Genomic DNA, 21,442 nt, shown 5'->3' with positions numbered 1-21,442 from the left:
GCACCAAGGCATCAAGGCATCGACAAGGCAAGAACGCCCTCCGTCCAGAAATCTCAACCCTCCTAAGCGGCGGCATCTGAAAATAAAGTCCAGCGCCGGTTTCTTGCCGACAAACGCCGATTCACCTGCACGGCCCTCAAGCTCTAGTATCCGTAGTCGGGTCACTGGGTGTACAGAGCATGAGCCATTTGCCTTCAACGCCAGGCATCACGCGCCCCTCGTCTTCAGCCGTGCACCACCACCACCAGAACCTATCCACCACATATCGATTCATCGGACGTAGCTCCTGGGTCCAATTAAACAACCCAGCAAATACCCGGATGCCCAATGTAATCTGCTCCAGGACTCTGGATGAAGAGCCTGCCGTTGCGCAAATGGAACTGTCCAGATGTATGGGTGAACCTTGAAACGCGCCGCCTTGGGATGCCGCAAATCTGCGCACAAAGATTGATTGGGGTCGGGGGTGCCTTGGCGTGGATATTGCATAGCCATCGCTCAACCACACCCCTACCTTTGCGGCAAGATGGATGGAGACTGGAGTTTGTTTCTGCCTCGATCCATCCATGTTCACGACAGCTAAGCCATCCATACCAGTATTGTCATCTCTACGGATACCTTGGCCCAGCAAGCCAGGCATGGTACGGATATGGAGTAGGCATGCACCACGCCCGTGCACAGTGGAGGGAAATCAGATCTGGCTTGATCATCTCGCGGTACGGCAGCCCGTACGCACACTCCCACCATCATGCACACAAAGCGCAGGCACACGCTTCCACCATCACTGTCACAAGCACTTCGGTTCCCTTGGCGCGTTGGCTTCGACCTTCCCTTCGTCAAAACCAAGCGGGCGCAACCCAGCACTCTACACAGTAGGTGCCGGATGATGCTGCGGTAGCTAGGGCGCACAGTCGCTTGTATGGCACCCTCACTTGCCATGCCGCCGACGTTAGCTTAAGCTGGCATCCCTAGCAGTAGTAGCAACGCCGGGAGCATGTCTCGATGGAATCAAACGGATATTGCCGTTCTCCACGATCCCCTTCCTGGTCGGTGACGCGACATAGCTCCCCTGCTTAATCCCAAGATAATCAGAACATTGTACTGATCACTCTGGGTCCGGGTCCCCGAGAACACCAGCTGCGGCGCAAGAGCTTGCTATGAAATCTTGGCAACGATTCGACGAAGCCGGCGTGTGAGTGTGATAGTCACAAATGCCGTGGATCATAGCTGGAGAGTTTTCCCGCCCCCGGCTATTTGCTCTACTGTGGTAACGTTTTCTGCCAACTGACCGTGTAGCTTTGACTGATGCAATTGGATGAGTCTTGGTATTTTTGACACGCAAGTAAATTTCCGCCCAGACTCGCGGCAAGTTGTCGTGCTGCAAACCAACGTGCGTGTTTGGACGCATGGCCTCGTCCACTACCAACAGTCGAATTGACTTCTGCGTGGAACAGCCTGCTACAGACCCAAACGGACCGAACTCTTGCCAGGCACAGAGGCAGGCATGGTTGATATGAAGGTGACTGTAGCTCACCTCGGAGTCCGAGACCAAGAGATCGTGCAGCACTTGTCAATCTATACACGTACGTAACTATGTATATACGCCCTGTCATCGGCTTGCCATGAAAGGTAAAGTGCACGTTTCTGAGCCTAGTTTCAGAACTTAGATAACCATTGACTTTGACGGCCTCGTGTTCTGATCTGGCACTAGGTATTGCAAAGAAATGAAAGTCCATTGCGCACAGTCAGTGTGCCCCGGCAGATAGGTACTGTTGTACCTCTGGACGTATTAGACACATACAACGAACGATGTCTACCTTACGCATTGCACACCTGCCGACGGCGATGAGGCGGATCCAGGCAAGTTGAAGTTATGCTGCTGCATTCTTCCTGTTGACCCTTCATCTTTATGACTGGAATCGGCTCGCCCTACTAAGCCAAGAAGGTTAGCATTGTCGAGGAATATGCTGGGTGTTTCTTGGAGCTAAATCCAGAGCAGTTGGCCAAGCGAGAAATAGCTCTCGGATGTCGGGTGGGCACTTGCACCACACCATCTCAAGGTACGATGAGACGGTTTAGCTTGCCTTGGGTATGTATCCGTACGGATATCTAGGTTCTGTTGGAATAGAGTTGCCCAGCTTCATCCACACAGGTGTCAAGTGGGGAACCAGTGCTTGCTATCTAAGGATGAGAGGAAGGGACAAGTGTCCAATTGTGTAAGTTAGGCGTTGCATGATGCCCGGCGACCAATCTTTGATCCACTCCCAGCCGTTCGGCCAGTTCGGCACACCGTCCCTTAACTGATACGACGACGTTATAGGTTGTAGTCAAAATTGTCGTTGTAGCCATCGGTTTCGGAAAGTAGGCAGACCCTCAAAATGGAGGATGACGATACTCCGTACACTACACTGCCGGCGGGTGGTGTGAGCTCCCCTGGTCTTGATCCCACACCCCCTAATGTCCCATTTCAACAAGGCCGTGTGTCAGCTGTGGTCTTCCCAGCAAGTGACATGGCTTGGTTTCTTAGAAGAATAATTCGTACGGATATCCGTACATAGCGTTGACGACGTACGCCAGACTGATAGACCACTAGTCAGATAGCTCCAGGGGCAGAGAAAGCTGCAGGAAGGTTGGCTAACTAAGTACGCCCTTGAGGCAAGCACTGAGGCTTCTCGGAGTGAGGCCCACCTACCGGCACGAGCGTGGTGAGGTGCCTCGGAGGAAACGACGGGCGATTGCATTGTTCCGATCCGACCTACCTTACCTAAGGTCCACAGGATACCTTAAGGTACCTAAGAAAGGCTCAGGACGGTGAGTACCAAGGAGCACTGGCTGGATATTCTCAGCCAAAGTCAGAATGGTACCCGAGTGGGTACGTGTTGCGAGCAACAGGTCACGTGCATCAATGGCTCGTGCTTTTCGCGGCTTGGCAGACACCCCACGGCCCTTGGCCATGTGATCCACGCCCCATTCCCCTTCTGCTCCCGCTTCACCCTTTTCGCTCCTTCAACTACAACCCCCCCACCACCACCACCACCACCACCCACCTCACATCACCATCCAGCCATCCATTCTTTGAACTGCACGTCGCACAGCTTTCCATCCGCCACCCACCCTATTCCCACCCTTGTGTTGATCATTCTTCAATTTCTCGGGGACCTGAGCCTCCCACCCCGCCTGGGTTCCTGGCGTTGGGTGCTGAGGAGCAGGGGTGGCCTGTGGTCCCTTTTTCTGCAGCTCGCAACTTACTGGCTCGGCTTGCATCTGCAGACGACATGGAAGATCCTGTCCACCCTGTTCCCTGCTGAGGTGACAAGCTTGATGGCATTAGTCTTTTCTTCTCTGTTTTTTCCTCTCTTCCCTATCGTTATTTGCTTTTTCTTACCTTACTGACCGTCCCCTCCCCCTACCTTATCCGCGAACTCCTCCCTAAAAGTAGTTACTATGCAAGTGTATCCGTACCCCCAGATGCAATTCTACCGCGAGCTTGTACCTGGCCTAGGGAACCTTGACATGAGCACTTGTTCTCTCCCGTCAATGAAAATTCGGCCTCTTTCTTTTCGGACGTTGGTCCCCAGTTAACTTTTCGACTGAGGCTGTTGGCCGGGTTCGCAAACCCGCGGACCCGCCGTTCGTTGCTCGGATCGCGCTTCATTGCGAAGTTACCGCGACCAGTCTATTCAAACTAGAACCCTGTATCTATCTGTATGTCTCGTCTCCTTTTGTCTTCCTTGCTACTCCTAGTTGCTTTATCCGTACCGACGATCAGGCATTCGCACTCTTTCACATGGTAACTATGCAGCCATTGTCGCGATGAGCCTGTCTCGACTCTGGAAATACATTAGGTGGTGCTGTGTGGTGTCGTCTCATTCGTACCTTACTGTATGTGGATACTCCGACAACGAAGCACTCGGCCGACTCCAAGTGGTGATCCCATGCTCCACTCAAGCGTATGGCATTTGAGCCTGCCGTCGCCTCGTCTCGTCAATACTCAAACCCTTCTCATGTATATCCTTACCAAGTATAGCGAGACTCAACCCACCGCCAAAATCTGAGTGTCTTAGCAGAATTGTACTCGAACACGTCAGCGCAAACATGAGCTTCAGCTAGGGATGGAGAGCTTCGATAGTAGTATACTACGAATACTGGTTTTATCATTAACTCTGCAACCTTTTGGGGTGCCGAGACGTCAAATCGATCTTCGTCACCTCCCCATGCCCTTTCACAACCCTTCCACCGATCCTAGCTACCTACCGTGTAGGGTTTGGAGCCCGGGCCCTGGTCAGGCACGAATCAATACCCGCGCGGAGTTCTAGCTCAGCCAAATCAGCGAAGCCGACGCAGCAAGCCACGGTCCCCTGAGGCACGGCAGGCCTGTCTAGTCTCTATTGGTACGCATTGTTCAACTACTCCCTGTTTCCCTGACGCAAAGCCACAGGCGTTTGGCACCGCGAAACCGAGCCACCATCATCGGCATACGGAGTACGGAGTACTCACATCCCATGTGTGCCTGTCTGTCTTACCTAAGACGTACCACGCGACAACGAGTGCCATTCCTGGCTCTGGCTCTAGAGTACGTATCGGCTGTCTGTCTCCCAACGGCGTAAGTGCTAGGATATGTGCCCTAATGGTTCCGGCACCGTGCCGACGAGATTCGACAGCGACACAAGTGCTATTATCGGCATCAACTAGAGATCCCAAACACATTTCTGTTGCCAGACGCTCTTATGCGCTGTGCGGTTGAGAAATTACGTGGGGTTTGTTCCGTTTCTAATTAAGCACAAGGCGCGACTTTAGAGCCGCGCTGGGCGGGAAGCAGCAAGCATTCGAGCTTACACCAGCCACTGGGTCGTGGGTAGAGTTTTCTTGATAACAATCTATTAGAGTGACATCGACCAAAGGCAAAGCTGTAGTCAATTTAGCATGCCACGCGGGAAGCGGGCGAGGGAGGGCAAGGCCGGGCAAGGGACCAAAGAAGTAACAGGACGGTAGGCAAATTTGCACCGTCAAAAATAAATCCTATCCCACGAGCAGCAGGCACAGACGGTCATTGGCAAAGGGGGAAAGGTGCATTGGTCAATGACGGCGAGGAAGCTTGACTCTCCAGAGACTGAGAGAGTGCTTGAGCCAATCCTTGATTGTACCTACCGCACACCACCACATCATGCTTCTTCTACTAGCATCCGACGTGTAATTAATGAGTTACGACAACAAGTTGACGGAGTACCTTACATAGCAGTACCTCGAGGACACGACGATCCATCCGCACACTACCCAAGCACCGGATGGAGTATGGACTGAAGCTGGGGGTATCCATTGGCCTAGCCCCGTCCTGTCTCAGTCCGGCGCAGTCGGGACAAACACCAGAGACTGCGGGACGAAACCAGGACATGAGGGATTCTCTAGATGGGAGCTAACTCTGCATCGCCCGGCGTTGTCTTTCGGCTTTGTCCCTGGCGCGCTTCGGAATTGGGGTAGAAGAGCCCGTCTGCCGATATAGACGTGGTTGGCGAGGGCAGTCCTCGATTACGAAAGACCAAGTTGGCATCCGTACGCGCGCACGTACGGATACATACGTACCCCTTGTGGCCTCGATGCTCCTCTCCAAGTCAAGGTAGCGTTGGGACAACGTGGAATGGTTCTACAGATGAAATGCATCCTCGCAACCGGGATCACTCTTCACACCCATCCACTGTGTACTGCTACTATGCAAGAACACCTAGGCTGTATTGAGCCAAAGCTTTTTCGATGCTGCTCGCCTCGTCTAGAGAAGTTCGTCTCGATGGTTGATGATGCCTCATCTTACGTATTGTCCAGTGGTCCTTACGCATTCCCTGTTTCCCTGTTTCCCTTCTTCTTCTTCTTCTTCTTCTTCCCCTCTCGCTTTCTCTTTTGTTAGCGTCATCAATACCATCCATACCCGAGCGTTTTGGGGCACGACAGTGGCTTGACTGACGCGGCAATTGCGTTGATAGCCCTACCTTACTCGGGGAAGGCATCGATCAGCCTCGCATATCGCCGTACGATGGCTCTTTTGCTTCACCTGGGCCTGGCCTAGCCTCGCCTTGCAAGAAATGAGATAATTCTCAACGGGCGAGGTTTACCAACGGGCAGGTAGGGAACCAGGTAGCTGAGAGGCTGATTGTCGCCATGGATGCGTCGAGATGAAATTTAGCGGCCCGCTCAATCCCCTTGTCTTTTGATTTTACTCTACATTCTTCTCCAAATTTTCATCGCGGAAGCCGAATCTGCTTACCATCTACGGGTACATGGCAGTCTCTGATTTCTGTCTCCTGTGCATCAATACGCACATTTCCTTTTGTGATATCTTTATGTCACCTTGCGAACGCTGTTGTTGATGACAGTCACGCCGAATTTGGTGTATTTTTGGGTCATTCGTGGATTCTGGCGCGTCTGGTGGCCTGTGTGCGCGTAGTAACAGCAAATCTACGTGTTCAGCGCAGACATGTTCCTTGTCTCAAAGTTTAGGCTCTCAGGCTGCACGCCCTCTGCTTGGTACTGGCAAAGCATGACAAGGTACCTTGGCATTGGACGGGCGGGCTTGTTTTCTTCTGTTTCCCTCCTTGTTTTCTTCAACATTTGGCTCCCGAGCCCGCCGCCTGTGCTCTCCCTGCGCTGCCTTTCCCTTCCCGTAACCTTCTGTTCATCTTGCCACGGCCCCCCACCGCTGCCGCCTTCTATACCAGCTCGACCGTGCTCTCTTCTTGGCTGGCGTGTCATAGGAGGTTCCATCCAGTGTGTAGCATAAGGTCGGGCAGCCAAGGCATGGTGCAAGGGCCAGCCGTTGGGTAGCCGTCGAACGTTGCGGTATCAGAGTGTCGAGTGTCCTTTTGTGTTGTAAGGGATGGATGTCACAAGCGATGGCATGTCGGACGCCGTGCTTTAGCGGATGGTTCATGCCTCTTCCCACATTGTAATTTACCGTATACAGTCCTCCATGGCAAGGCAGGATTTGTGAGGCATGGAGCAGAAGGAGAGAAGCAGTCTGCTGAGGCAGCACTAGCAGGCACGTGCATGCTCTCGTCTCTCCCTTGAGTTGGTTAGCTGGACTTGGCCCAGACGTCTTGTTCTCCAGTCAAGGCAAGGTCAATCAATGTATCCGTAAAGAGTGGGAACTTGGAAGGGGCCGGGAACTGTAAGGGAGCACTAGAAGACAAGCACAAGAAAGAGCGTTTACTGTCGACGATACGTACCTTACCTACTTCTGACAGAAACGTCTTGGTGGGGCATGTACCCCGTCCCGAAGAGGTCTCTTCATCACCTCTCGCAACTTCCATACTTCTTGAAGATTCTCAAAGTGAGAAGGAGAGAGGAGGAGAGCATCAAGCTTCTTTCAACGACAATCGCAACCAGTAACTGCCAATTTCAGGTACTGCATCACCTGCGCCTCAGTCTTTCCCGTTTCAACACTTGAGGGTGGTTGTTGATGTTGCCGCCGCCGGCACGTCTCTTACCTCTTCCTCATACCTTTGGCCGTGCCCATCCTCCACCCCCATCGCCGCCTTTTGCCTCTTCCATCTTCATCTCTATCGTCCCCCCCCCCCCCTCCTTCTCCCCTTTTCCTTTTTTCACACTCGACCGTTTAACGCCTATCCCATCCCATCCCTTCCATCCGACCTTATCCTATCCAGCTTACAGTTACCTTTCCTGCCTATCCATCCCCTTCTCTCCCTTTAGTCCAACCGTTCTTTGCCGTCTCTGTCCTTGTCCTCGTGCCTGTCGACCACTTTTCTCCCCGACTTTGATGATTCAACCCGAGCACGAACTTGACGCTGATACCTCGCGGACATTGAGTGCTCGGTGGTGTACTGTTCCCCTCAACTTGCAGATGCTCAACACCGCATGGCTTCGCAAGGCCTTCAAGAGGTCCTTTGACTATCGAAGAGGAAGAGGCTCCAAACACATAGACGTACACATAGGCTCACACTCCCCTTCCTTGCCGTCTGGCAGCTCCCCGCTGCCAGGAAGAGGTGGGTAGGTATGCTAGGTGCCCAATATCTGCAACAATTGCACACCCGTTACTCTGCACTCTGCCATGACGCCGGACCACCTGCCGCAGCGCCACTATTTCCCCTCTTACCCAGATCCCGCAACATCAAGTTTATTGCATGTTTTATCTGCCCTCATGTATCTTTGCCATTGCTCATACCAAGCGGCAACTGCCTTTGCCCGTCTCGGTTCTCACAATTCTTGCCACTATTGCAATGATGCTCAATGTTGGCTTGCTGTAGATGGTGATGGATTCGGCATCGATATCTCTCCTCGGTTGAAAGCTAACGTAAGTGACCTCGAACAATGCTTTGGGGTACGGCAATAGAGGGCAAGCAGAAAAATACGAGAGAAAGACTCACTCTCGCCGACCCGCCAAACGGTTGGCATCGAAAGCCAAAAGGCAAATCAGGCAAACTATGGCCAGCATCCCGAATCAAGCATCAAGCACCGGCCAGCAGTTGTCGTTCGATCCCGTCGCCTTGCCTTGCCTTGCCTTGCCTTGCCTTGCCCAAGCTCTCTCTTTACCCCCCCTCTTGGTGCTTGTGTGAGAGGCTTGCCTTGAGGCATTTGAGCTTAACCTTGTCGGATTCTTTCCCTGGCCCAACCTTGACCATCCATGCCTCCCACACCAACAACATCACTGCGAGGAGGAGGAGAAGGGAGAGAAAGAGGACGACAACAGAAGCAGCCGCATCTGACCAGCATCTGACTTCTGCGCATTGCCTTGCACACGCCATATGCCAGTCTTTGCTTCTTCGGTATAATGTGCCGTGGTAGTGCCGACTTACAGCAGAATGGGCAATCCATGCCAAGCATCTACGGATGGCAATACCAACATCGGCACAGATGACAAGCCAGAGCTGGCCATGGATGAGATAACATCACAGGGTGTTGTAGAATGGGAGGCAGACTAAGAAGGAGGCAGAAAGAGCCTGAGCCACAGCAATAGGGAACAAGTCCACACAAGTACAGTAGAGAGAAGCGCAGCAGGTCTTGGCAATCTTGGTCCATTCGACTCACTCGACTCGAGTCGAGTCGAGTCGAGTCCAGGTGCCATCTATGTCGGCCACTTTGTTCATCCATCATCAATCAACCCACCCATTGGTCTTGACAAGTGCCCATCTCAAGGCTGTGCTGCATTAAGGTAGGTAGGTATCCGTAGGTTGGTATTCTATGAGAAGTAGGTAACAGAGGGGGGGGGGGGGGGGGGGGTACCAAAGGTAGTGAGCACCGAGCAACAGCAGGAAGAGCAGGAAAAGGTCCTTGCTCTTGCACACACTTGTGACTTCCACACCATCCATGGCGCTGGCATTAATTGGTATTGGCATTGGCGCAGGTACGGTACGGATGATGGTACTCGCAGACTCGCCGTTGTACCTACTGCGAGTGTAGTATGTCTGGCCCCTCTTTCTTTCTGTCTCTCTCTCTCTTTCTCTCGCTGTCTCTCTCTAGTCTTGTTCGGATACGATACCTACCCTGTCTTTGCCTGCCCTGCCGACTTGGTCCGCGCTGAACTTGGTCGAGGTATTTCCCTTCTGCTTTTCTGATCGCCGAGCGTTTCCCCCAGCATCTGGCACGTCCTTTTTTCTCTCCAGGTCCACCATCATCACCCACCTACACCCACCTCCACCCACCCAAGCATGTATGTATGTACTTTGTACACACACACACACACACACACACACATACGTAGGATACACACACGCACTCACACACCAAAATCTCTCTCTGTCGTTGTCTTTCTCTTTTTTCTGCCCGCATCTTTCCATTGCCCACAGTCGTCTTTCTCATACGCATACCCAAGGGCACTCCTCCCGCTGCATTGTTGTTTCTCTCTCTCTCCTTCTCTTCCCTTCCTCTCTCCTCTCCCCTCTTACATCGCACTCCCTCCCTCTTCCTCCCCGTCTCTCCCACACGCCCTCCCCCCTGCCTCTAATCCACACTCCTCTTGTACCCCACCTCTCTCTCTCTCTCTCGTTTTCTTCTTCACACCCCATAACCCTTCTTAGCTTGGCACCCCTGTATCCTGCGAGCTGGGTTGTGTGTCTTTGCGTCCTCTACGGATAGGTACACAGTTACCAGTAGTAGTCCCAGTCCCAGTCCAAGTCCCACCGCCGCCGCCGCCGCCGCCGTCTTCTCCTCCGCCTTGTCCTGCCTCCACACCCACCGGCTCTGCTTTTGGAGGGAAAGGGACTGACTCTTTGGCTCTGTTTCTGGGCTCTGGCTCCCGCACCTGTGTTCTCTCTACCGGTACCTCTTGTTGATGCGACTGATCTCTCTCTCTCTCTCTCTCTCTCTCTCTCTCTCTCTCTCTCTCTCTCTCGCGAATGCCTGTCGCCTTCCACCTCCACTTCCACCACCTCTACATCCTGTGCTGCCGCTACCGCCACCGCCGCTCTGCCCTCTGCCCCGTCCGCCTTGTCTTTCTTGGCTCTCGACGTACATGGTAGAGCTTCATCTGCTACCCTTGCTCGGCTTCAAACAGCTTCCTGATCTCCTCGACCGCGGCACCTTGCCTGGCCCTACGTCGGCATCCCGCCTTGAGCCCTGGGTCCGATCTGCCCTGTCTATTGTCTTAACCCAGGCCTGTCTGTACTATCCTGGTTCTCTGAGCTCGAGGCACCTCCATCTTGTTCTCGGCTGCCCTGGGCGCGCGCGCGCTCTCTCACTCCTCCCCTGATTGCACTGCAAAAAAGAGTACATGGACATATTATTTCATCCAGTGTCCCGATCTTCACGCGCAATTACCAGTTTTACCGTCGGGCACCGACATTCATATAAGTCCTCGGCGACATCCAGTCTGCAGCCTACTTCATCTACTTCTTGCTGCAGTCCCTAGCATCCGAAGCTCAGGATACCAGGAGTTCGAGGCCCAACCGCTCGGTTCAAGAAATCAAAACCCTCCGAGGCCCTCCCTTCTGATTACTCCCTTCCCGACATCTAAGATCTCAGGGTCCGTTCCACCCACCACACAGCACGGCACAGCATAGCACAGCATAGCACAGCATATCACGCCGCATACATCAACCACCGCCCACGCTCATTCCCTTGCGACAAGAAGCTCTCTCCAGCTAGTTGTCCTCACCCAACCTACCTTCAGCTCCATCACTCCTTCTCTTCTTGGAACCTTTACCACAGTAATCGTTCTGGAACCTGGACATCAACCAGTTCACCGCAAGCCGCCCCGACAGGACAGAGGGAAACCCAGACCGCGCAGCTAACACGCCGCCAACATTCAACCGTGCTGCGCTTGACAAACCTTAAAACACTGGATCTCACCATCAACCTACGGTTCCTGACCCACGCAAGCCACCAAGCCATAAGGTAGACATATACGAACATCTATCCCGTTGCCTGCTGCTGGCCGTACACATTCCCCCCTCAAGCTTCGTCTACTGCTTGGCCCAGTCCAAAACTGTACTCTCTCTCCGATCCGAGGCGTTGAGCCCGTCGCGCCATCCCACACCCAAGCTCTTTCCACCAATACGTTGTCCGTCACCTCAAGCTTCACGCATCAGGCGACGGCTACCTTGAGTCTTCCAGCACAGCTTCTGTACTCATTGGCTGAACCAGAAGACCAAGAGGTGAAGAAGGAGGCGTTCGGTAGCACACAGTCTCGCAACTTGGATACTACGATAAACGCAGGGCGAACCACAGTCCCGCGTCTTTGCTGCTGCAGATTCAGAGCTCCACACACGTACCGTGTAGTACCTTCCTTGCCTTACCTTACCCTGTCCATTACGTTCCCCTCCCTCTTCTTTTCTTCGGAACAACGCTTTGGAAATTTAGCTTTAACAAGTCTTAATCTTCTTCTCGCCGTTGAAAGACTTTCTTCCCTCCCCCTTCCATCGGCGTTTCTTTTGTCTACGTCCTGCATCCATCCTCGCGCTTCCTACCTTCAACATCACGTTCAACTACGCGGCTTCATCTCTGTTCCCACGAGCCATCTCCAGCCAAGTTAGCCTGGCTAGCTTCCATCCTCCTCCTCGTCACCATCATCATCACCCGGGAAGACCGAACCTTTCACATTACTCGATATCTTTCCGCCGCATACACATACTGCTGGTAAGTGGCGCAACTCTACGGCCGCTCCTGTCAACGTTCAAAGTAACTTACACGATTAGACTCGGCGCAACCGGAAGCCAAAATGGCGAATTCCAATGTTCCATTAAACCCTACCTTTATCGGCCACGTCGCTTCCACACTCGACGCTCTGGTTCTCTTTGAAGCATGTCTTAGCAGTGCACTTCACCATGTTCCCCGCAGACCACACGACCGCGAGCGCCAGGATCTCATCAAGAGCGGCAATGTCTTCATCTACGAGGAGCACTCGTCCGGCATCAAGCGCTGGACTGACGGAGTTGCTTGGAGTCCCAGTCGTATCCTCGGCAACTTTCTCATCTACCGCGAACTCGACCGGCCGTTCCCACCAGGCGAAAAGAAGCGCGCCATGAAACGTAACAAGAAACCCACAGGCGTGACGAAGCCCGAGGTTGCGCGCCAAGGCAGCGTCAATGGAGCAGCCTCTACTATGGGCATGGGAGATTCGCAAGGCGGCAACAAGGACGCCGAGCGCGCGCTGATCGGATCCCTGGTCGACTCATACCCCTTCAAGGAAAATGGACTGGTGAAGAAGACGATCAGCGTTACTTACCAGGGCGTGCCGCACCACCTTGTGTCGTACTACAACGTTGAAGACGTCACAGAAGGCAAGCTGATGGCCCCTTCAAAAGACCACCAGCTCTCCACCATCATTCCCAGAGGGGAGTTGATCATGTCGCAAAACTTCCGCGCCCCAATTGACGAGGTGGAGATGGACGACTCACGAGGAGGCCATGGACTTTTCGCCCAACACTACCCAGTCAACGGCCACCACCAGAGCCTGTCACGAGCAATGTCGGTGCCTTCGCTACACATCAGCGGAATGCCTGCGACGCAATTCGGCCATCCACCGTACATGTCGTACATGAATCCAGTTCCTGGGTCCGTCGGCAACGTTGGCTATGCACAGCCTCATCATCCAAATTACGCTTATGACAGCCTGAGCCGTGCAGGCCGGTATCCGTCGAGTGCTGGCTTGGCTCCCGACATGTCGCGAAACATGGCACTCGAGTCCCAGCATCATCCTCGACGACACTCAACAGCTTACGAGCCCGTAACGGGCCCCGAAATGGGTCTTGCTAGCAGCTTGCCAGCTGTCTCAGGCGACCCTTCAAGGTCAATGGGCGGAGGCAACAACTACATGACTTCAATGTTGTATTCCCAACGCCCTCACGACATGTCTCCTCACGAGACCTTTCCCTCGCCGTCTCCCCGGCACGTACACAACGAGTCTGGAATGGGCGGTGACAGACAGGGCTTCCCCATTGAGGGACTCAACCGCGATACCTGGAACACGTTTGACCAGATAGGCGACGACGACCAAGGCCAATACATGCCGCAAGGAAGTGCAGGCTGGCCGAGTAGCAATAACAACACGCTTGGAAGGACCTGAACAGAAGTTGGATTAGATGTGTGCACGTCTAAGTCGCCATACGTGTCCAACACGAAGCTGTTGGGCGTAGAAGGAGGACCCAACGTTGGTTGGATCGGATCACCAGAGAGGATTGCCCTTGAACGACAGTGTGGATAATGTTGCAGGGTTTCCAAATCCCTCGCATCACAGAGGGAGACTCTGAACTCAGGCGCCAAGGTGCTTGGGTAGCGCGGCGTCGAGGTTGCGGTTTGCGATGAGGTTATTTGATTCAGAAGAAAAACAGAGGTGCGCAAAGCCGAGCGCAACCTACGACCAGGAGTATGTGAGGGTATACTGAACAGGGAAAAGGGGTTTCTTGGGAATACCGAAAAGTTTACCTGTAAGGCAGTTACAGTCTACAGACACGCATGTTGTGCTCGACACAACGAATCATCATGCGATATGATCGTGTGTCTAGGTACTACCTACCTTGGGTGTGCGTGGTCTGTAGTGCTCCATTCGATGAGAGTGATCACTTAGACAGAGTAGCTCTTTGCTACATTACACTTCAATAAGGACAATTAAACTAAAAAACTTCCACTATGCAGTAAAAGAGAATATTCTAATGCCAGGGGTTTCTAGTATGTGACATGCTTTGGGACACGGGCCAATGATGAACCAAGCTTACCAAATGACGAGAACGAAAGGTACCTTACCTTGGTACCTAGGTACCCAGGCTTTGAGGAAAGAGCTCTGCGCTGACAGCAAAGGGGGGTAGCTCCCGTCGTCTTCCACTCGCACGTGAGCTCGCGATCGTCATTCATCCAATCAATCGCACCGAATTCGAAGTGAAGTTCAATTGCGGTCTACGTCGGGGCTCCAGAACACAGATATGCTGCTCGTTAGGCTCGGTGGCCGCAGGGCTTTGTCTCTGGCGCAATGCGGCCGCGTGCAAAACAGCTTCTGTCCTAGCAGCAGCAATCGTCTTCTCCATGCGTTGCCGTCACCGGCAAGGCATCGCCCGACGTTGAAGCTTGGTGCGAGTGCCATTCTCAACCACCCACCTCAGCGCCAAACCCGACCCCGGCTCGTCGCTCCCTATGTTTCGCAGAGTGATGGTAAACCACCCAGGTTTGTTTTCCTTTTGCCCTCCCAAAGGTCTTTCCTCTTTCAAGGCATGGGCTGATGTATGAGATTGCTGCAGCACGACGAGCAAGATCGTCGCGAAGCTCCCCAGTTTACCACCGACTCTCCGCGAAGACATCCGCACCCTCCCGAACCTGCTGACGCTCTCGCGCCTCGTGGCCGCGCCGTTTGTGGGCTACTTTATTCTCCACGACCAACATGCCTGGGCCTTGGGCCTGTTCGCGTACGCCGGCGTGACGGATTTGCTGGACGGGTGGATCGCGAGGCGGTGGAAGCAACAGACTGTCGTCGGGACTGTGATTGATCCGATGGCGGATAAGATGTTGATGACCATTCTTACTGTGTGCCTCGCCGCCCAGGGGTCTCTTCCGGGTAGGTTTTTTTCTCTTTTCCTGACTTCGGTTCCCCTCAACCTCCGTAGACAGACGGAGATCACACCCCTAGGGACCGAATAAGGTGATGGGAAGGAAGGGGGTGGCGCAAAAAGTGCTTTGAATGCCTCACACCGACGCTCTGCTTTGGAGAAGACAACGTAGACTGACAATTCTATGTGCCTCGCAGTGTGGCTCGCAACAATCATCCTAGGCCGCGACGTAGGCCTCGCCATCTCCGCCATCTACTACCGCTGGATCTCCCTCCCGCCGCCAAAGACCTTTGCGCGGTACTGGGACTTTTCCCTGCCTTCGGCCGAAGTTCACCCCACGACCATCAGCAAATACAACACGTTCCTCCAACTCGTCCTCATCGGCCTGACGACGGCCGCGCCGGTGTTCAGCTATGACTTGTCGACACCCTTGACAGCCATGCAGTATGTTGACCCCCTATCCCCTTTGCCGATGTTCGACTTCTCTTCACGAGACTAGAGGAGAAGGCGACGTGGTGAATTTGTAGGATTTTGTAGTGCTGACTAGTGGCTAGATATATCGTTGCCACTACCACTATTTGGAGCGGCGCAAGCTACATTTACACCAAGGATGCGGTCAAGATTCTTGCGCCGCCCAAGACTCCGCCTCCCAAGACTCCGCCTCCCAAGGTATAATCGATTTGACAGAGCTCTCTACCTTTCATCAGTGGCAGCCAACTCTCCGCATCATCGCAGAGCTTGTGACTGCTCAGACACTTGAAGCTCGCTCTGGTCATCTGTTGAGATCCAACCGCCAATGATCAAGTTACGTAACCGTAGCCTCGTGGGGAGTCGAGATGTAGTTCATCCATCAGGTGTGGCGCATCAGTGTACGTAACAAAACATGTATTAAAGGGGCGTTACGGAAGGTGGGCAAAATTTTGTAAAATTAAATGTACACGCACAGAGGGAGCAGGAAACTTTGGTCCCAGCTGGCAGCTATGGTATTGGTACAAACATTGAGGCTAGGAGGCCACGTTTTTCTGGCCTTCTCCATCTTTACATCGGCCGGGGAGCTCTTCTCTCTATAATCATTACACCTAGTCGTTACGTCACGGCATGCCCTTCTCCCGGCTCTGCTTTTCCCGCCACGGCTTCTCCATGTTGGCCAGGGCAATGGTCTTCTGCTGGCGTTGCACGTAGCCCAACAACCGGAGGCACCCAGATGGTGTGATACCCTCCAACCGCCTCGCCTGCGCCAGAGTCTCGGGCATGGTGGCTTTGAGAACCGTCTTCTCGGCCATGGCCAGGCCCGGGACCTTGTCATAGTCGATGGAATCGGGCAGTCTCAGGCTTTCGTCCCGGGCAAAGACCTTGCGCTCGGCGAGCTGTCGCTTGATGAATGGTGCGTACGTCGCCTCGATGTGGATGCGAGACTTGATACGGTCCGGAATGGAGTCGATGCCTGGCACAGCGGCAGCGACTTGGTCCCAGGTTACGTCCTTTAATCGGAGCATATCCATTGCGTTGCGTCTTGTCGTGTCTTCTTTTACGCGGAAACCACGCTTGGACCATTCGGGCGTGCTCTTGCTCGTCGAAGAGAGGAGTGACATGATGTCGTCCATCTGCTGCTTCTCGTCGCTGAAGTGTGTCCACCGGTTGTCAGACACCACGCCCCAATTCCGTCCCTTCTCCGTCAGCCGGAGGTCGGCGTTATCCGCTCTCGACGTCAGTCTGTATTCGCTTCGTGTTGTGAACATCCTATATGGCTCAGTGACGCCCTTGGTGATGAGGTCGTCAATCATGATGCCGATGTAGCCGTCTGCTCGGGATATAGGGGCCGCTTCGAGACCCAGAGCGGAGCGACCGGCGTTCATTCCGGCAACAACACCCTGCCCGGCTGCCTCTTCATAGCCCGTAGTGCCATTGATCTGTCCAGCGAGGAACAGACCGCTGATCTGCTTCGTTTCGAGCGTCGCCTTGAGGCTCCGAGGGTCTATGTAGTCGTACTCGACGCCGTAGCCGACCTGTGTCATGACACATTTCTCCAGGCCCGGGATCGAGCGCAGAATCTGTTCCTGGGCCTCTTCCGGTACCGTCATGGACAAGCCATTGGGGTATATGAGGTCGCTGTCGAACCCTTCGGGCTCCAGCCAGACAAGATGCTTGTCCTTGTCAGAGAACCGAGTGATTTTAGCCTCTAATGAGGGGCAATATCTTGGGCCCCTGATGGTTTCTCGGATGTGTATCGTCTTATCCAGGTTAGCCCTTACGATGTCATGTGTCGCCTCATTCGTATAAGTGACCCAGCAGGACATCTGCTCCTCGACGGTGACTCTATCGTTCAGGAAGCTGAACGGCATCGGCGGGTCGTCTCCGGGCTGCCTCTCGAGCTGCGAGAAGTCGATGCTGTCTTTGGCGATACGCGGCGGCGTTCCTGTCTTGAGCCGTCCTAGGCGAAAACCGCTGTCATTCAACGACTTGCTTAATCCGAAGGAGGCATCTTCTCCTATCCGTCCTGCTGGGTACGAATTCATGCCGATATGGATCTCGGCGCTGAGGAATGTGCCCGTGGTGATAATGACTGCGCGTGTAGCGAGGACCTCGCCAGACTCGAGACGCACGCCTGTGATCTTGCTCTGGGCGGAACTCGTGGTTTCCGCGCTCGCGCTCGTGACGATATCGGATACACTGCCTAGTACGATGGACAGGTTTGGGTACGTTTCCAGCTCTTCTCTCATGTGCTTTTGGTATAGTTTTCGATCAATCTGCGCTCGAGGTCCCTGTACAAATATGGAGTTAGCAACCACGAAGATTGTCTTCAAGAAGGATTTCTCTAGTTTTCATACCCAAACAGCCGGCCCCTTGGTCCGGTTCAGGACCCTGAACTGCACGCCGGCCTTATCGATGACCCTACCTGCCAGCCCGTCGAGAGCGTCGATTTCGCGAAGTATGATTCCTTTGCCGATGCCGCCGAAAGATGGGTTGCAGGAACAGGTGCCGAGGTTCTCGATCTTTGGTGTTACCAGAGCTGTCCGCGCGCCGGTTCTGGCAGCCGCTGCGCATGCTTCTGCGCCCGCGTGGCCGCCTCCTACTACGACGACATCGAATGGTCTTGAGCATCGAGTTAGCTGTGTGCTACCAGCGTGCTAGGGGTGTATGTTTCCGGTATATCACACGAACTTACCTGGTGCCTTCTGCAACGTCTGCGAATCCGCGCCTGCCGAGCTGTCGCAGGCCTCTGGCAGCAAGACGCGGGCGCAGCTTCAAGGCTGCTGAAAGGGAGCGCATCGCTTATGTGTACAGACTTAAAAGACTACACGCGCTCCAACAGAAGAAAACGCGGCCGGCAGGCTCGTGTCCTGAGTGGTAGAAACCGACTTTGAAGGCTGAGGGTCTCCTGGTTTGTATCCAGATTACCTGCGCGCCTTTCCTCCCCAATGATTTTTTTGGCCCCTTGGTGCCACAGTGCAGTGACATGATCGGTGCACGGCGATTACAAGCGCCGACTGCGCCCGGGGTATTTTGGGTGCAGCTTCTCAAGTCGTCAACATCCTATCCTCGTCACGGGCATCTTTGGAGTAATTGCATCGATTAGGAGTAATCTGGCATGTCGCATCGACTATACATAGCAATACTAGTCCACGATAACATTGCCAATTCTCTTGTCTAGTCTCAAGAAGCATAAATACTTGCACCTGCTGGAGAACCCCAAGTTTGATGGTCACTGCCAATACTTCCATCAATAAGTTATGTAAGGCGATGATCACCAGATGGCTATCACTCTTCCTCTTCTCCCCCTTTGTCGTTGTCTTGTCCATGCAATTCGAGCATGTCACAAAGGGCCTATGATCACCACTCCCGCACTTTTGTAAGTTGCTTATAAAGTACAAGTAGTAATTCTGTGTGGAATTAGCTTAGTTGAAAAACATCTTGGTGCACAACAAATCGACGCCCGATAGCCTTGCGTATGTATTGCTCATGGAATGGCCTAGATACACGAACAGGCGTGACAATCATCCGTGGTCGTCGAGATCTTGACTCTCCCAAACCATCAGCAAGGCCAAGACCGGATTGCTGTCCACCTATCGCCTCGTGCTAGATTTTTGCGTCTCGGGCCATGAAGATACAGCATCCTCAACCTCTTCAAGGAACGTAGCCGAGTTGTGGACTGTGGTACCTCCTAGCACCAAGCGCACACCTGGCGAAGATGCGTTGATTGTTGCCACCATTTTAGCCTCCTCGTACGTTGCTCCGCCTACTATGAAGACAATAACGTCTTGCGGCTTGTCTCGAGTAGTTCCTCCGCCCTCGACAAAAGGATACTGCTGTTCTTTCAGTCGCCCCCGGATCAGATTCTGAAGCGTGCTTTCAAGCAAAGGACTGTGCTGTGTGTAAACGTTCTCAACGCCCTTCAGCCCCTTGAACCGGGCACCGGCTCCTCCAAAGATGCCACCCCCCTCGAAAATGTCTGCAATGCCTGCTTGGCCCTGCGATTGCTGTAATGAAGATTGATATTTCACTAGCTTGGAGATGAGATCTGCTCGTCGGACCGACACCCCGCCAGCGGCCACCAAGAGGTCCACGAGCATGGGGAGTGCGTTGGACGGGTTGCGCTCATACCGTAGCGCATAGAGGGCGACTAGACCAACCTTGCTGTCGCTTGTCACCTTTGGAGACTGAATGAGCTTTTGTATGTTCTATGGGAAGAGTCAGCTTCTGGTATCTCTGCTGGAAAGTCGTGCTATTGTCATCAGATACGTACCTTGAGATCAGCCGCATGATTGTCGTTGCAAGCGAGACTTTGTTCAAGCTCACTGACTTCGAGCAGATTCTCGGCGCCAACACGTCTACTCAACTCCGAGACTAAGGTGACGTGCTTGCTAACATTTCCAGATAGCTTGCGGAACTCGGGGTATTCCTCAATAAAGCGCTTCATGTCCGATATCGACTCGATATTTGAGCTGTTTTGTGTCTTGGATTGGTATTGCTCCACGTAGTCTTTAATGTTCCCGCCCAAGTCACCGAAGTTGAGATACATGTTCTTCTTAAAGAAAGGATCCTGGTCTTGCGACAAGACAATCTCTTTTAGCTCCGGGCGAATGTCAGGCACATCGCTCAGGTCAACTCGACCGTTGGTGATACCGAGAAGATGATGCACCATGGCTTGATATGTCCATTGGGTGAGGAGAGGTGTTGCTGGATCCTCGCGCCGGTCGAGTACGAGGAGGAGAGGGGGCGTGTCCACCTTCCGAAAGTCGAAAAGCTGCTCCTCCTGTGTAATTCGATATCGCACTTCCGTAGCCAGTTTCTTGGTGAGTGGGCTGGTCTTGGAATATCTGATAAGCGGTTTCTTTTTGAGTGCAAGAAGCACAGCAATAAGTCCGTCGGCACTTCTTTGCAGGGCGTCTGGGTTCCACGTGTCTGGATTGCTGCCCCACAGACGCTGATGGGGAAGGCTGAGTCCAAGTGAGAACAGATCGGGGTTGATGACAATGAAGTCGGCAAACTGCTCCTGGACCAACTTGACGACCTCGTGGTCGTCAGCCTCGGCAAGTCTTTCTAGTGATGACTTCTTGACAACGTTGGTGAAGTACAGATGATACTCTCCGTATTTTGGCTCCCGTAACTCATCAATCAGGAGCTGGATGGAGTCTGGCGAGGGTCGTACGAGACATAAACATCGCAGGTGGCGCATCTTCTCTCTGTTGGCATTGTCTATACGATCAATGAGATAGACCTCATGGTTCAGTAGTGCTGACTGTGTGATGGCAGTGGACACAATAGGAACTGTCTCGCGGTCCAGCAGCAGAACCTTCATCTTTGCCGACTGTGTCGTCGATGAGGAATCAGCGGACTGAATCATTCGAGAGACATAGCCGGCCACTGCTTGTGCCACGTCCATATTGACCAGCGGCGCAGAGCGCAAAGGTCGAATACGTGGTGAAGCGTGTTCGATAGAGCCAAGGATGGGAGACGCCTAGTGGGCAGGTCTTCAGCTGGTGGTGGCGATGAGATGGGAACAGCAATCAGTGCTGTATGGGAGATGTTGATTCTCTCGGCGTGGATGGCATTCGGCTGTGTTGTGTCGTTGATGAATTAAGATGAATCGCTGGATGAGCGGAATCAATGTCGTTCGCAGATGGCGGAGTTGACTGGGGCAGCTTGCCTGAGCTCCCTGGCCTGCGTGCATGCGTACCTTAGGTACCACATCCTTGGTAAAGTACCTTCGACCTCAGGTACCTCCACATCCCTACCAGCCTTCTGGAGGCTAAACGCAACAGCTGGACACGCCACCGGATTTCTAAGTGCTGAAACCACAGTGCCTAACTAGGAGAAGAATTGGATCTTGACCATTCTCACTCTTTATATATCTCTATGACATGAATGTGGTGATGTTGCGTAAACGTTGAATGGTATTATATACTTTAACACAACAGTGGAAACTCCCGCGGTATGAGTGTGCCCAGAACGCCTGACACAGTGGC

At 53.4% G+C, this 21,442-nt stretch overlaps 5 protein-coding genes across 5 annotated transcripts; 4 read left to right on the top strand and 1 right to left on the bottom strand.

The window, feature by feature from the left end:
* The first annotated feature begins 9,550 nt into the window (after positions 1 to 9,550).
* On the top strand, positions 9,551 to 10,175 carry BDP81DRAFT_161165 (uncharacterized protein). The gene has a single exon (XM_060582033.1). It carries the CDS (start codon positions 9,655 to 9,657, stop codon positions 10,075 to 10,077), a length of 423 nt encoding a protein of 140 aa, XP_060448911.1. The 5' UTR covers positions 9,551 to 9,654; the 3' UTR covers positions 10,078 to 10,175.
* On the top strand, positions 10,176 to 10,915 carry BDP81DRAFT_161166 (uncharacterized protein). Its single transcript, XM_060582034.1, has one exon. The coding sequence runs from the start codon at positions 10,274 to 10,276 to the stop codon at positions 10,688 to 10,690; it is 417 nt and encodes a 138-aa protein (XP_060448910.1). The 5' UTR covers positions 10,176 to 10,273; the 3' UTR covers positions 10,691 to 10,915.
* Positions 10,916 to 12,157: 1,242 nt separating this feature from the next.
* On the top strand, positions 12,158 to 13,504 carry BDP81DRAFT_312447 (Gti1/Pac2 family protein; the record flags this gene model as incomplete). The annotated part of the gene is made up of 1 exon (XM_060583804.1): positions 12,158 to 13,504. One exon carries the CDS (start codon positions 12,158 to 12,160, stop codon positions 13,502 to 13,504), a length of 1,347 nt encoding a protein of 448 aa, XP_060448909.1.
* Positions 13,505 to 14,197: 693 nt separating this feature from the next.
* BDP81DRAFT_161144 (CDP-alcohol phosphatidyltransferase) lies at positions 14,198 to 15,858 on the top strand. The gene is made up of 4 exons (XM_060582032.1): positions 14,198 to 14,596; positions 14,670 to 14,983; positions 15,173 to 15,419; positions 15,530 to 15,858. The coding sequence occupies exons 1-4, from the start codon at positions 14,358 to 14,360 to the stop codon at positions 15,648 to 15,650; spliced, it is 921 nt and encodes a 306-aa protein (XP_060448908.1). The 5' UTR covers positions 14,198 to 14,357; the 3' UTR covers positions 15,651 to 15,858.
* Positions 15,859 to 16,066: 208 nt separating this feature from the next.
* BDP81DRAFT_458464 (glucose inhibited division protein A-domain-containing protein) lies at positions 16,067 to 20,859 on the bottom strand (the record flags this gene model as incomplete). Its single annotated transcript, XM_060593415.1, has 4 exons — positions 16,067 to 17,737; positions 17,804 to 18,085; positions 19,085 to 19,654; positions 19,720 to 20,859. 4 exons carry the CDS (start codon positions 20,857 to 20,859, stop codon positions 16,067 to 16,069), a joined length of 3,663 nt encoding a protein of 1,220 aa, XP_060448907.1.
* Between the last annotated feature and the right edge of the window lie 583 nt (positions 20,860 to 21,442).

Source organism: Colletotrichum phormii (assembly GCF_030913505.1).
Source record: "Colletotrichum phormii strain CBS 102054 chromosome Unknown BDP81scaffold_4, whole genome shotgun sequence".
In the NCBI taxonomy this organism is placed as follows: Eukaryota; Fungi; Ascomycota; class Sordariomycetes; order Glomerellales; family Glomerellaceae; genus Colletotrichum; species Colletotrichum phormii.
This window is presented reverse-complemented; position numbering and strand designations above follow the sequence as displayed.